The following is a 15,294-nucleotide window of genomic DNA, read 5'->3' on the forward strand; positions in this document are numbered from 1 at the left end:
TGTGTCCCATATTTAACTTTTGCTGTGTAAGCACGCTGGATACAATAAAAGGAGTCCAAGACAACACGTCAGTGTGTGGTACAGGACCCTTGAAGACACCTGCTTGTGGTAAGTATATCTTCTATGTGCTGTGCTTAGGAGCATTTCAATATATTCCTTATTTAAAACAACATTTAAATATTAACATTTGTAAACTGCTTTGGCAACATGTTTTTTTGTTCATGCCAATAAAGCTGTTTGAATTGAATTGAATTCAATATTAATTATTATTAATACATTTACAGACCTTTAATTTTGAACTACAAATATGTGATATGTTTTCAACAGGATTGTGGAATATAACAGACTTTTGAAAGAGAGAGGGTCAGGTATGAACAACTTTCCACTTATAATTTGTAGATATGTGAAACAATTCATCCAGTTTTGGTCCATCCATTTTTTGAAAATTGAGATTACTGTTAATATTATCACTTCTCATCACTGTCTAGAAAATAATTTTGAATGAGCTATGATGAAATCACTTTTCTGTTAATTATTTAGTTGAAATTGGTTATTCAGGGCTGTTCAGACTTGAGCAGTGAAGGAGTTTTAAGACGAGACTCACTTACTCGTCTTTGTAATTACCTCACAGACAACAGCTGCCACCATGAGTACAGACGCGGAAATGGCCGTTTATGGCAAAGCTGCCATTTATCTCCGTAAGCCAGAGAAGGAGAGAATTGAGGCTCAAAACAAACCATTTGATGCCAAGACAGCCTGCTATGTGGTCGATGCCAAAGAGCTGTACTTGAAGGCAACAATACTCAAAAAAGAGGGTGGCAAAGTCACCGTCAAAGTCCTGGACACACAGGAGGTTGGTATCATACAGTCTGACTCAAATGTGAGATAAATGTGATCAGTTCTCATTGTGAACAATGTCCTGTTCCAGGAGAAGACAGTTAAGGAAGATGACGTCTGTCCAATGAACCCTCCCAAGTTCGACAAAATTGAGGACATGGCCATGATGACCCATCTCAATGAAGCCTCTGTCTTGTATAACCTCAAAGAGCGTTATGCAGCATGGATGATCTACGTAAGACAATCTGATACTGAGCAAATAGAAATATTGAAAATTAATCTACAGTGCTTGTAGAAAACATGAAGTTAACTGTAATGTCTCCATGATCACTTTCAGACCTACTCTGGTTTGTTCTGCGCCACTGTGAACCCCTACAAGTGGCTCCCAGTGTACGATGCTGAAGTTGTAAGCGCCTATAGAGGCAAGAAGCGTATGGAGGCTCCACCCCACATCTTCTCTGTCTCTGACAACGCTTATCAGTTTATGCTTACTGGTATGTCCTTAACAATGTAGAATTTATCAGTACAGAGAGGTTTCTTTTGCAGAAATACAGTTAATCGCTTTGTTTTTCATTTTTACAGATAGGGAGAACCAGTCTGTCTTGATCACGTAAGTGTTACATTCGTTGAACTTTACAATATAATCAAATATCTTGATCAAATTCTTATGAGTTTGTGTCTATATCCAGTGGAGAATCTGGTGCTGGAAAGACTGTGAACACCAAGCGTGTCATCCAGTACTTTGCAACAATCTCAGTTGGTGGAGACAAGAAGAAGGACACAGGAAAGATGCAGGTATGTTAACATTCCTAAAATTATAGAATATGTTCCCAGGAGAAAAAATACAGTCCTTTGCTGATATCAACTCTAATCCTGGATTGTAGGGGTCACTGGAGGATCAGATTATTGCAGCCAATCCCTTGCTGGAGGCCTATGGTAATGCCAAAACTGTGAGAAATGACAACTCTTCTCGTTTTGTAAGTATGGAGCGATTTCTTCACATGAGAAAGGTCTTGTTGCACATTGCCCAGGTGGAAGAACGTTAAATGTTCCTTTGTTCCAAACAGGGTAAATTCATCAGAATCCATTTTGGAACATCTGGCAAATTGTCTAGTGCTGATATTGAGACATGTAAGTCACAAATTCTTATAACTAAATACATATAACTTAGACTGAAAGTTGGCCATATTATGACTCATGAACAACATTTTTAGATCTGCTGGAGAAGTCTAGAGTGACATTCCAGCTTCCTGATGAGAGAGGCTACCACATCTTCTACCAGATGATGACCAACCACAAGCCTGAGCTGATTGGTAAGCAGACTGAGTCATTATACAATGTTAGACTTACTTATAGTATTCATATGACACATAATATGATGAACTTTTCACCCTTTTTTGATCTCCAGAAATGTCACTCATTTCAACCAACCCCTATGACTTCCCCATGATCAGCATGGGTCAGATCACAGTGGCCAGCATTGATGACAAAGAGGAGCTGGATGCCACCGATGTAAGTGATCTCATCTTCAAAATATGTTAAAATATTTTATGTATTAAATGCAACATAAAAACAAGTTTTTTAAATAATCACATTTTATTAAGTGTATGTGTTTCATATGGACACCTCCTTTGCACACAGAATGCTATTGATATCCTGGGCTTCAGTAATGAGGAGAAGATGAGCATCTATAAAATGACTGGTGCTGTCATCCACCATGGTAACATGAAGTTCAAGCAGAAGCAGCGTGAGGAGCAGGCTGAGCCTGATGGCACAGAGGGTGAGTATTGAGTGTTATCTCAAATTGAATAGCTTGAGAAAAGTGGTAAGGTCCTTTACCAGACTGGTTTCTGTTATGTCATTACCGACAATCTCTGCCACATACTGTATTATTAACTATAAAACTATTTTCAGATGCTGACAAGGTTGCTTACTTGTTGGGTCTAAACTCCGCTGACATGCTGAAGGCTCTGTGCTATCCCAGAGTGAAGGTCGGAAATGAGTTTGTCACCAAGGGACAGACTGTACCTCAGGTAATCAACTTCTTCTATTAATTTACAAGTTATATTTATGTTAAAACAGAGTCAAGTTAGCACCAATGAAGTTATTCAGCAGAAACTTTATTAGGGAAAACCTGGCAAAGTTTTGTTAGTCCCTCACAGATTTGTAACATGCAGTATGCAAGTTAGTTCTACTTTTGATAAATTCTTTGTATCATAAAAATGCACTAATGGAAAAGTATTCCAAGAAAAATATGAAATTGATATGAATTAGGCTATATTGTTGTATTTCATTCTTTTGTCTCATTTCTGTCATTAGAAGAAGTTCAGACTATCAGTAATTCAGTATATTACAGAATAGCTGACTGATTTGAATAAAAAAATCATATCTTTTCTCTGTTCTTTTTTCAGGTGCTGAACTCAGTGACTGCGCTTGCAAAGTCTATCTATGAGAGGATGTTCTTGTGGATGGTCATCCGTATCAACCAGATGTTGGACACTAAACAGCCCAGGCAGTTCTTCATTGGTGTCCTGGATATTGCTGGCTTTGAAATCTTTGATGTAAGGTTCATTCCTAACAAAGCTGATTTGTTTATGACAAGGTATTTTTATTGATTTCTATTGATCACCCTAATCCTTTCTCCCTCACAGTTCAACACATTGGAACAACTGTGCATCAACTTCACCAATGAGAAATTGCAACAGTTCTTCAACCACCACATGTTTGTGCTGGAGCAAGAAGAGTACAAGAAGGAGGGCATTATCTGGGAGTTCATTGACTTTGGCATGGACTTGGCTGCCTGTATTGAGCTGATTGAAAAGGTAAGCATTAGGTTTTGTGATTCTATGTCATTGTTATTAATATAACTTCATGTATTCCTTAATGACAAACTTCTTCCTACTTTTTTAAAGCCCATGGGCATCTTCTCCATCCTTGAAGAGGAGTGCATGTTCCCCAAGGCCACAGACACATCCTTCAAGAACAAGCTGTATGACCAGCATCTTGGCAAAAATAAAGCATTTGAGAAGCCAAAGCCAGCCAAGGGCAAGGCTGAGGCCCACTTCTCCCTGGTGCACTATGCTGGTACTGTGGACTACAATATCAGTGGCTGGCTTGACAAGAACAAGGACCCACTGAATGACTCTGTTGTACAGCTGTACCAGAAGTCCTCAGTCAAACTTTTGGCTCTTCTGTATCCTCCTGCTGCTGCTGAGGGTATGACCTTTACAATATCAAGCTAAAACATCTTTTATGGTTATAGACACTGTGTATTTTAACTAACTGTATAATGTGTTCATGGAAATATGAAGTCTCTTTCTAACAAAATGTTTTCTACTTAAAATTATCAACAGATACCGGAAAGAAGGGAGGCAAGAAGAAGGGTGGTTCTATGCAGACTGTGTCTTCACAGTTTAGGGTAAGGTTTAACATTGCAAACCTAGGCATAACATCATATCTCAGTTTATACTCAAACTCACGTGTGTTACATTTTATGACAAGATTTACTGTTTTGGATCTACAGGAGAACTTGGGCAAGCTAATGACTAACTTGAGGAGCACCCATCCTCACTTTGTGCGCTGTCTGATTCCCAATGAGTCAAAGACTCCAGGTACATAGATAACGTAATCTTAGATCTTGTTGATACAGTTTACTTAAGTTTGTGCTGCTTTAACAAGTAGAATGACTATTCACAAAAATGATAAGAAATGTCTTTCTTACAGGTCTGATGGAGAACTTCCTGGTCATCCACCAGCTCAGGTGTAACGGTGTGCTGGAGGGTATCAGAATCTGCAGAAAAGGTTTCCCCAGCAGAATCCTCTACGGTGACTTCAAGCAGAGGTATCAATGAATATGTTCTTAACATCTTCTAATAATTGACAAAAACTACAAAATCCTTACATTGACCATTAACTCTCTAATGAAAAGGTACAAGGTACTGAATGCCAGCGTCATCCCTGAGGGCCAGTTCATTGACAACAAGAAGGCTGCAGAGAAGCTGCTTGGTTCAATCGATGTTGATCATGACCAGTACAGATTTGGACACACCAAGGTAAGCACTTTGTTTTCCCTATTTTACTTTTGCATAATTACACATGAGGTTAAGTTGTTTGCTTTGTTTATTAGGTTTTGTTACTAGCCCAATTTTCATGAATTTGGTGCAAAGTAAGAATGGGTGAGGGAAAAATTGATTAACCATTGGTTTAGATCCAGAGCCCCAGGATGGGGCCATTCATGAAAACATATTTTGAAAGGTTATGTAGGTGAAAGTCCTCTTTCTTTGTTTTAAATAGTGTGAGGTGTGATCTCTGAGTTCATCCCAGTTTCAGTGTTTAACTTTATTGTGCAAACATTCATTTGTAATTTTCTGTTTGTTCAGGTGTTCTTCAAGGCTGGTCTGCTGGGTACCCTTGAGGAAATGAGAGATGAAAAATTGGCATCTCTTGTCACCATGACTCAGGCTGCTTGCCGTGGGTTCCTCATGAGAAAGGAGTTTGTGAAGATGATGGAGAGGAGGCACGTTTAAAATAGCTAATCCTACACACAGTCATGGTATGAAAAATTCACAAACAACATTGTCCATAACAGCAACTTTCTGTACGCAGGGAGGCCATCTTTACAATCCAGTACAACGTACGTTCATTCATGAATGTCAAACACTGGCCATGGATGAAGGTGTACTACAAGATCAAGCCTCTGCTGAAGAGTGCTGAAACTGAGAAGGAGCTGATGCAGATGAAGGAGAACTATGAGAAGATGCAAAACGACTTGGCTACCGCTCTGGCCAAGAAGAAGGAACTGGAGGAAAAGATGGTGTCTCTCCTGCAGGAGAAGAACGATCTGCAGCTGCAAGTAGCATCTGTACGTAGACACCAAAAGAACTACAGCTAACCCCTAACCCTTTTTTCAGTTTGTGTCTGTAAACTGTTGATGTGCTCACACCTTTTTCCCAATGTGAACTAGGAATCAGAGAATCTGTCAGATGCTGAGGAAAGATGTGAGGGACTTATCAAGAGTAAGATTCAGCTGGAGGCCAAACTCAAAGAGACAACTGAGAGACTGGAGGATGAAGAGGAAATCAATGCTGAGCTTACTGCCAAGAAGAGAAAGCTGGAGGATGAATGCTCTGAGCTCAAGAAGGATATTGATGACCTGGAGCTGACCTTGGCCAAAGTGGAAAAGGAGAAACATGCCACTGAGAACAAGGTTTGTAAATATTTCTATATATAGCAGATCAAGTAACATTATCAAAGTTAACAATTGATAACAACATCTTTCTTGCAAACTTAGGTAAAGAATCTGACTGAGGAGATGGCCTCTCAGGATGAGAGCATTGCTAAGCTGACCAAGGAGAAGAAAGCCCTTCAGGAGGCTCATCAGCAGACTCTTGATGACCTGCAGGCTGAGGAAGACAAAGTCAACACTCTGACCAAGTCAAAGACCAAGCTTGAGCAGCAAGTGGATGATGTAAGTTAATAAAGTCACTTCGATTGACAAAACAAGGTTCTTCTTGAACGTGATACTTACACACTATATACATATAACTAACTATGTATTAATGTGCAGCTTGAGGGTTCTTTGGAGCAAGAGAAGAAGCTGCGTATGGACCTGGAGAGAGCCAAGAGGAAGCTTGAGGGTGATCTGAAACTGGCCCAGGAATCTATCATGGATCTTGAGAATGACAAACAGCAGTCTGAGGAGAAAATTAAAAAGTAAAATAATTGTTTTCATCTCTAAAATAATGATAAGGTTTCTAGACATGGCCAACAGCATGGATAAAGTCTTACTATGCACTCTTTTATTTTCACAGGAAGGACTTTGAAACTAGTCAGCTCCTTAGCAAGATTGAGGATGAGCAGTCAATGGGTGCTCAGCTTCAGAAGAAGATCAAGGAGCTTCAGGTGACTCACATACAGTGTTACATAAAATATTTCTCTGTACATTTCCTACTGTATGTTTTAAAAGTGAAAGTTTACTGAAAGACAACACATCTACATTCAACAGGCCCGTATTGAGGAACTGGAGGAGGAGATTGAGGCTGAGCGTGCTGCTCGTGCCAAGGTTGAGAAGCAGAGAGCTGATCTCTCCAGGGAACTTGAGGAGATCAGTGAGAGGCTGGAGGAGGCCGGTGGTGCCACTGCTGCTCAGATTGAGATGAACAAGAAGCGCGAGGCTGAGTTCCAGAAGGTCCGTCGTGACCTTGAGGAAGCCACCCTGCAGCATGAGGCCACTGCTGCTGCTCTGCGCAAGAAGCAGGCTGACAGCGTTGCTGAGCTGGGTGAGCAGATCGACAACCTCCAGCGTGTCAAGCAGAAGCTTGAGAAGGAAAAGAGTGAATACAAGATGGAGATTGATGACCTCTCCAGCAACATGGAGGCTGTTGCTAAAGCAAAGGTGCATAATACATTCCACTGTGTTTTAAGTTAATATCCTAAGTAGTACAGCAAGTAACTAGTATCATAAATAAAATCTGTTCTGTGATACCGAAAACCTTTCCTCATTAGGGAAATCTTGAAAAGCTGTGCCGTACTCTTGAGGACCAACTTAGCGAACTGAAGACCAAGAATGATGAAAATCTCCGTCAAATCAATGATGTGGGTGCACAGAAAGCACGTCTCCTGACAGAAAATGGTATGTATGAAACAGCATTCGACTACAGTGATCTGCAGTGTATAACTGAGAAATTGGACATAAAGTAATGTTTAATGACAATTTTCACACAAGGTGAGTTTGGCCGTCAAATTGAAGAGAAAGAAGCTCTAGTCTCCCAGCTGACCAGAGGCAAACAGGCCTTCACACAGCAGATTGAGGAGCTGAAGAGACATATTGAGGAGGAGGTTAAGGTAAAAAAAAACACTTGAAATAAGAATGTAAAAAGGATAGTATTTATGCTTGTTATTTAGAAATATTGCACATTCAATAAAATTTCTGATACCAGGCCAAGAATGCTCTTGCCCATGGACTGCAATCAGCCCGCCATGACTGTGATCTGCTGAGGGAGCAGTTTGAAGAGGAGCAGGAGGCCAAGGCTGAGCTGCAGCGTGGAATGTCCAAGGCCAACAGTGAGGTGGCTCAGTGGAGAACTAAGTATGAAACTGATGCTATCCAGCGCACTGAGGAGCTTGAGGAGGCCAAGTGAGTAAAATTTAAACAATTAATTGGCCATAAGTCTAGCATCATAGTGTAGCTCAACTGACAATAGTATTTGAATCAATACTTGTATTTAAACACACATTTAAACACTCACAAAACTCACAGAGTCTTGTGTAAATCCTTGACAGAGAAACAAAATTCCCATGTTTTTAACAGGAAAAAGCTTGCCCAGCGCCTTCAGGAGGCTGAGGAGCAGATTGAGGCTGTGAACTCCAAGTGTGCTTCTCTGGAGAAAACCAAACAGAGGCTCCAGAGTGAGGTGGAGGACCTCATGATTGACGTGGAGAGGGCTAATGGGCTGGCCGCCAACCTGGACAAGAAGCAGAGGAACTTTGACAAGGTACCACCATTTATTTAGTATGACCAAAAAACAAAGACAATGACAATTATTTGTCATTGTATTTATTAATAAGTAACCCTACTGTATAAATTGTGCAATTTAGGTGTTGGCAGAGTGGAAACAAAAGTATGAGGAGGGTCAGGCAGAGCTTGAAGGAGCTCAGAAGGAGGCTCGTTCTCTCAGCACTGAGATGTTCAAGATGAAGAACTCTTACGAGGAAGCTCTGGATCACCTGGAGACCATGAAGCGTGAAAACAAGAACCTGCAACGTGAGTTCTAGATTTGTGTTAGCAACTATAGTTAGATTGATTTTCAACGCATATGTTTATATGGCACAATAAAGTATTTACATTACCAGTCAGACGTTTCAACACACCTTCCCATTTACTTGAATGAGAAAGTGCGTCCAAGGTGTGTCCAAACCTTTGACTGGTACAGTATATATTTTACATTTTAAGGCTTAACGATATCAAACACATCCGTCTCTCTGCAGAGGAGATCTCAGATCTGACTGAACAGATTGGTGAGACTGGCAAGAGCATCCATGAGCTGGAGAAGTCCAAGAAGCAGGTGGAGACAGAGAAGGCTGAGATCCAGACAGCTCTTGAAGAGGCTGAGGTAAAAACATTTTTAGGGGACATCTTCTGAAACAAAATTTCAAATAATGGATGAATATATTATACAATGTCTAAAGGCAGAGATGAACATTTTATTCTCTGATATCATTAGGGAACTCTGGAACATGAAGAGTCTAAGATCCTGCGCGTCCAGCTGGAGCTCAACCAGATTAAAGGTGAGGTGGACAGGAAGCTGGCAGAGAAAGATGAGGAGATGGAGCAGATCAAGAGGAACAGCCAGAGGGTGATTGACTCCATGCAGAGCACTCTGGATTCTGAGGTCAGAAGCAGAAACGATGCCCTGAGAATCAAGAAGAAGATGGAGGGAGATCTGAACGAGATGGAGATTCAGCTGAGCCATGCCAATCGCCAGGCTGCTGAGTCCCAGAAGCAGTTGAGGAATGTGCAGTCACAGCTGAAGGTATTGTAATACAAAGTTATTGTTGCACAGACTATGGTCATTAGGCGCATCTACATTTTCGTATTGATGTAAATATTTCCCTGAAACTTTTTCATCAGGATGCACAATTGCACCTTGATGATGCTGTCAGAGCCCAGGATGACATCAAGGAACAAGCTGCTATGGTGGAACGCAGAAACGGTCTCATGGTGGCTGAAATTGAAGAACTTAGGGCTGCTCTGGAGCAGACAGAGAGAAGCCGCAAAATTGCTGAGCAGGAGCTGGTGGATGCCAGTGAGCGTGTTGGACTTCTGCACTCTCAGGTGAATATTTCTTCAATTATTTTTTCTATAAATCATAAACCTAAACCATTTTGAAATAAGTGAGTATACTCACTTTATTTAGTGGCATTTGATGACTGAAGTGACAATATTTTTTATCTTTTAGAACACAAGCCTTCTGAACACTAAAAAGAAGCTTGAGACTGACTTGGTTCAGATCCAGAGTGAAGTGGATGACACTGTTCAGGAAGCAAGGAATGCAGAGGAGAAGGCCAAGAAGGCCATCACTGATGTAGGTTTACATTTTATTTGTTCTTAATTTAAATCAAAGTAAGATGTGCTTTTTCAAGATATTTCTAATAAATGTTTTATGCTGTCTGCGCTAGGCTGCAATGATGGCTGAAGAGCTGAAGAAGGAGCAGGACACCAGTGCTCACCTGGAGAGGATGAAGAAGAACCTGGAGGTGGCTGTTAAGGACCTGCAGCACCGCCTGGATGAGGCTGAGAACCTGGCCATGAAGGGTGGCAAGAAGCAGCTCCAGAAACTTGAGTCTAGGGTAAGACAGATGTTACAAATATGCACAGTTGAAGAAATGTAAGAAAACATATAAAGCATACATTCTAAATATTTTCTGAATTTTCTGCTTTTTTGAAGGTGCGTGAGCTGGAGACAGAGGTTGAGGCTGAACAAAGACGTGGAGCAGATGCTGTTAAGGGTGTTCGCAAATATGAGAGGAGGGTGAAGGAACTCACCTACCAGGTACAGCCACATTAACACTTAACATGTACAACTCAATCTAACAGTTATTCTGATAATATTTATACATCAAATTTACTTTTTATAACAGACTGAGGAGGACAAGAAAAACATTACCAGGCTGCAGGATTTGGTTGACAAGTTACAGCTCAAGGTGAAGGCCTACAAGAGGCAGTCTGAGGAAGCGGTAAGGACATGTTAATTTTCAACACTGAAAACTTGATAGTGTGTCAGTTATTTTTTACACAAAGCAGACTTATTGTGTTTTTGGACATTCAAACATGTCTATCTCTACGGTATTCCAGGAGGAGCAGGCCAATGTTCATTTGTCCAAGTGCAGGAAGATCCAGCATGAGCTTGAGGAGGCTGAGGAGCGTGCAGACATTGCAGAGTCCCAGGTCAACAAGATGAGAGCAAAGAGCCGTGACTCTGGCAAGGTAAGTCTATACACATTTCATGAAGAACAAATCAAATGAAATTCCTAATACTCTTGTTTCTCATGCAACAGTTTAGAGCAGATGTTTGCTTTATAAATCATAACTGGAAAAAATTACCATGATTTCCTTATGCTTAATAAAAATTAACCACCAAAAAAATCTCTATATGTATGTAGAGTATTTAATGTTTGTATGTAATTATGTGTTGATTTTTTGTTTTACATTTTCACAGGGAAAAGAGGCAGAATAAAGCACTCCACCTGATGGGCTGTTTCTAATCATATAATATGATGTGAAATATACCACAATAAAATAGTTTTTGATCTTAAATTGCTGTTTGTGTTATTTTGATCTCAATGTGTCCTGAAATATAGCAAATGTGAGATTTGTATCATTTGTGACACAGTGAAACAAAATTCTACTATATTTATTGGAATGGCTAGGTACAGCATAAATTATGCTGCATAATGTGTAATTTGATGTATGGGTATGAGATATTTTAAAGTCAACATTGACTAGCTCCCACTACACAATTACAGTGGGGAGAATGATTGGAAATAATCTGCTATCCAAACAGCAGAGGAAGCTGCTCTGCCATCCTATAAGGTCCGGTAGAAGCGGCAACAACCAGGGCTTGAAACTGAAGCCAATGGCGGTTCCGGGCAAGGTGGCGGACTAAGTGGTCATGTATATTCAGAGCGTGTGTAAAGTTCCTCAAAGTAATTCATTGGTTACTTTACACCCACTGAACAGTTAAACTTGACATTCTGAACATGTCAAAGGAACAAAATAAGCAAGAAAGTGCACCAAAGGCACAGAAAGATGGACATGATTATATGATGGCTGTGGAGTTTGCGGCAAGCAATGGAGAGAAACAAAGTCTTGGCATAATAAGCGTTTGCCCAACGGTAACCCTGTCCAAAGGAGAACTCTGTCCTGCTCGAAAAATGGCCAAACAGCTTCTGTCCTTGACTGATGTGTTAGCAGCCGTTAAAGCTCTTCACCCCAGTTTTGACAACCAATAACAAAAGATGGAAGAATTTGACACGAAGATGACACAAAACACAGTGATGATTGCTAATCTTACCAAGTCACTTGAGTTCAATGCAGCAACCCTATGGAAAGAAGTCAACGAGCTCAATGAGAGGTCAAGAGAACAGGACCAGCACAAATGACGGTTGAATTTGAGGATTAAAGGAATGAAGAAGATGGATGAAAACATCAGGCAGGATGTGATACAGCTACATGGGGAAATCACCCCAGAATGGTCCCAGAAAATGGAGGTGTATGTGGACACCGTGCATCGCCTGGGAAGGAAGGAGGTGAATCGAAGACCTGCCAGGTGATTGTACAGTTCACCAAACGCCTGTTCAGAGATGGCATATGGAAGATGACGAGAAGTTGCAGGTCTGTGAGGATGCAGGGATCCATTACACTGAGGATTTGACCGAAGGTGAAAAGCTGGAGAGGGAAAGACTTTGGCTGCAGATTCAAGGAAGCAAGGAAGGCTGGTGAAAAGGCATATTTCTGTGGATCTTTTGGAATTATAAATGGCCGCGACATTTATGCTAAAGAATGAGATATACTGAAAATACAAGTTAAAGGTGGGGGGGTTGGGGTTTTTTTTATAGAGGAGGAACGTTCACTCTTTTTCCTTCCAAAGGACAGTTAAGAAAGCTGCTAGTTTTTTATTTCTACTGTTAATTGTCGCTGAATTTTAAAACAGCATTTTGTTGCATTGCTGATGTTAAAAACAAGTTGTATCTTTTTTTTCATTAAATGCATGGGGTCTCAGAGACAATGTGTAGAGGAAAGCTGTATTTTTATTTTATAAAGGGCAAAAAGCCTACTGCATTCGTGCGACGCTGATGCTAACTTCCGGTAAAGCCAGTGGGAGATAAAATCCTGTTCAGGGAAGGTAGTTACTTTCAAAGCTGATGAGGATGGTCATTGGCTTGCAGTTGAGCTAAATGATGATGGAACTTTTGTATTTTGATCATTTTTTATGGATATAATAATAATAACCAAAACAAGTTGTTGTTATTGAAAGTGACAGATGTTATCTCTGAATATAAAGTAGTTTATCATACTGAGTTTATTTTGACTGGTGGGGACCTAAATTTGACATCTGATGAATGGCAGGGTAGATGCCCTTCTAGATATAATACTAACTGGTATAATAACATTTTATTTGATTTTATTAACTCCAATACTCAAATATATGTTTGGAGGGACACAAATCCAGATGTTAGTCAATTTTCATGGGTTAAACCAAATGGTAGTTGTAAATCCAGAATAGATTTATGGTTAGCAACACCTGAAATATCAGATGTGTCAATTCCTAGCGCTCCTTCCTAGCTTTATTATTAGCGATCCTCATAAAAAAACAGTTTAAACATCCAACCATTAAAAGTTCATTGAAGTTCATTGGTTATTAGTAAACTAGCAGATGACACCACTTTATTCTGAAAGAACACATCACAGATTCCAGCAGCACTAAATGAGCAACCCAATCGCCATAATAAAACGTTGGCATTGTATGTTTCTGCAAGCCACAGATACATTGAATGTCTATGTTTCATACATTGAATCTCTACGTTTCAATATTAGCCAGGTTTTGTCACCAGAAAACGGCTGCAAATGTCCCAACATCTCACTAAAAGCACCCAGTTTTAGCGATTCAAACAGGAAGTGAGCATTGGTTTCGAGACGCTCTAAAAACGTGCTCTCTGCTCCTTTCCAGCTTTCTTCCACCTTCCATCTAAGTAACTTTAACTTTAAAGTTAAACCTACAATTTTAAATTTAACTTTAAAGTTAAGTTACTTTAACTTTGACTTTCTAGCCATCCTCCAACCCCTCCTCCTCCTAATATGAAAGTCAGCACATATAGATGTCATGTGAACTACGTCACTTTAGAAATGTTGATATGATACATATTGCTGAAATGTTGAATGCTACATATTTACTGTGTTGAAACGTACAAAATCAATGTATCCGTGGTTTAGAGAAATGTACAATGCCAATGTTTTATTGTGGCGACAAGGCTGAAATGAGATCTCCCTGTTTTCAAAAGCTTCTGGTTTACATTTAAATATGAAAAAGTGTGAGGCTATTTATGATCACCCTCTGACTAATGTGTATAATATCCCAGTAATGAATGAAGTTAAATGTTTAGGGATCTTAATGACAAAAGATAAAAATATTAGGGAAACATCTAATGTAGAAAATAATATACAGAAAAATAGAACTATTCTTAATAGTTGGCTTCACAGAGACTTGAATATATTTTACTTAATACCATGCAGATAACTTCAACTTTATATGGAAAAATAAATATCATTATTTAAGGAGAGGTGATATTGTGAAACCTGTTGAGGAAGGGGGTCTAAACGCAATTGACTTTGGTCCAGTGAAATATACCATCAAACTAAAATGGTTACAAACTTTTATTATAAAATGTGAAAGCTTTTGGTTTGATTTTCCGTCTAAAATCTTCAGGAAGTTTGGGGGCATAGGTTTCTTATTAAGATGTGACTTAGACATTTCTAAACTACCAGTTAAGCTATCTGCTTTACATCAACAAGTCCTCCATTATTGGAAACGGAGGACTACTTTTCTGTATATTATTTTCTACTTTTCTGTATATTATTTTCTACAATACATGTTTCCCTAATATTTTTGTCTTTTGTAATTAAGATCCCTAAATATTTAACTTCAGTCGTTATATTGCCTTTTAGTACATTCATTCGTTACCTTGTTGTTGAAATGTGCTAAACAAATCAACTTGCCTTGCCTTGCCTTGCCTAACTAAGGCAACCCTGCAAGAAATTATTCTTTTAATCAAAGGCATGTTGACTTATTCTGTGGCTATAAGCCTTTATTAGTTATAGATGGATGTAGCTTTTTGGATAAAAATTCAATAATACATTATTATGGACTATTCTCACTTCAATTTGTTTCCCATCACCCTTGAACAGGAAACATATGTTCAAAGAATACACCAGTTATTTTATAGTTAAGATAAGAACTAGTTACCTCTCCTTTCCAGTTCTACCTAAGGCCTTAAGAAGTTCATTTTCCAATGATGAATGAGATTTACCTGTATAATGACTTCTTACACCAAAGGCATAATTTAGATTTAAATATTTGTGCTTTCTGTATCTCAGACAATAAAACAATAGAACATCTTTTTTTCACTTGTAGATTAACCAGGACCTTTTGGGATGCTTTTCAAGGTTGGATAACCTATAATGATCAAAGTATTCCGAACATACAAAAAGATAAAGTTTGGTCTCCAACTGGAGGACAAGAAAACAGAATTTGGGAAAAATCATTTAACTATTTTGGCAAAGCATTTCCTACACCAATGTCGCTTTTTAAGACAACACTATATAAAAAATATGTAAAATGTGGTAAAATTCAAAAAGTCCTATATCTTTATGAATATCTATGTACCTTAATTCCTGGTTGA

The 15,294-nt window shown here is 39.3% G+C and overlaps 1 protein-coding gene across 1 annotated transcript; it reads left to right on the forward strand.

Annotated features, from left to right (window-relative positions):
- Window positions 1-31: 31 nt before the first annotated feature.
- Window positions 32-11,152, forward strand: LOC137182534 (myosin heavy chain, fast skeletal muscle-like). The gene is made up of 41 exons (XM_067588807.1): window positions 32-108; window positions 328-368; window positions 632-853; window positions 929-1,072; window positions 1,175-1,331; window positions 1,420-1,447; window positions 1,527-1,632; window positions 1,722-1,814; window positions 1,905-1,968; window positions 2,052-2,150; window positions 2,246-2,349; window positions 2,479-2,617; window positions 2,752-2,870; window positions 3,249-3,398; window positions 3,489-3,659; window positions 3,750-4,053; window positions 4,191-4,255; window positions 4,361-4,448; window positions 4,561-4,678; window positions 4,766-4,889; window positions 5,217-5,357; window positions 5,447-5,698; window positions 5,801-6,043; window positions 6,128-6,304; window positions 6,404-6,549; window positions 6,648-6,738; window positions 6,842-7,231; window positions 7,342-7,468; window positions 7,562-7,680; window positions 7,776-7,972; window positions 8,147-8,330; window positions 8,434-8,599; window positions 8,824-8,948; window positions 9,060-9,368; window positions 9,467-9,670; window positions 9,795-9,920; window positions 10,015-10,185; window positions 10,284-10,388; window positions 10,477-10,572; window positions 10,691-10,822; window positions 11,055-11,152. Exons 3-41 carry the CDS (start codon window positions 647-649, stop codon window positions 11,070-11,072), a joined length of 5,799 nt encoding a protein of 1,932 aa, XP_067444908.1. The 5' UTR covers window positions 32-108; window positions 328-368; window positions 632-646; the 3' UTR covers window positions 11,073-11,152.
- Window positions 11,153-15,294: the final 4,142 nt, after the last annotated feature.

The sequence above is a fragment of the Thunnus thynnus genome, chromosome 5, assembly GCF_963924715.1.
Source record: "Thunnus thynnus chromosome 5, fThuThy2.1, whole genome shotgun sequence".
NCBI classification, from domain to species: Eukaryota; Metazoa; Chordata; class Actinopteri; order Scombriformes; family Scombridae; genus Thunnus; species Thunnus thynnus.

Bases quoted from the DNA above. Each gene is read 5' to 3' on its own strand.
- LOC137182534 (XM_067588807.1), top strand. From the start codon at position 647: ATGAGTACAGACGCGGAAATGGCCGTTTATGGCAAAGCTGCCATTTAT. The intron at 4,054-4,190 runs GTATGACCTTTA...AATTATCAACAG, and splicing joins TCCTCCTGCTGCTGCTGAGG to ATACCGGAAAGAAGGGAGGC. The intron at 8,331-8,433 runs GTACCACCATTT...TGTGCAATTTAG, and splicing joins AGCAGAGGAACTTTGACAAG to GTGTTGGCAGAGTGGAAACA.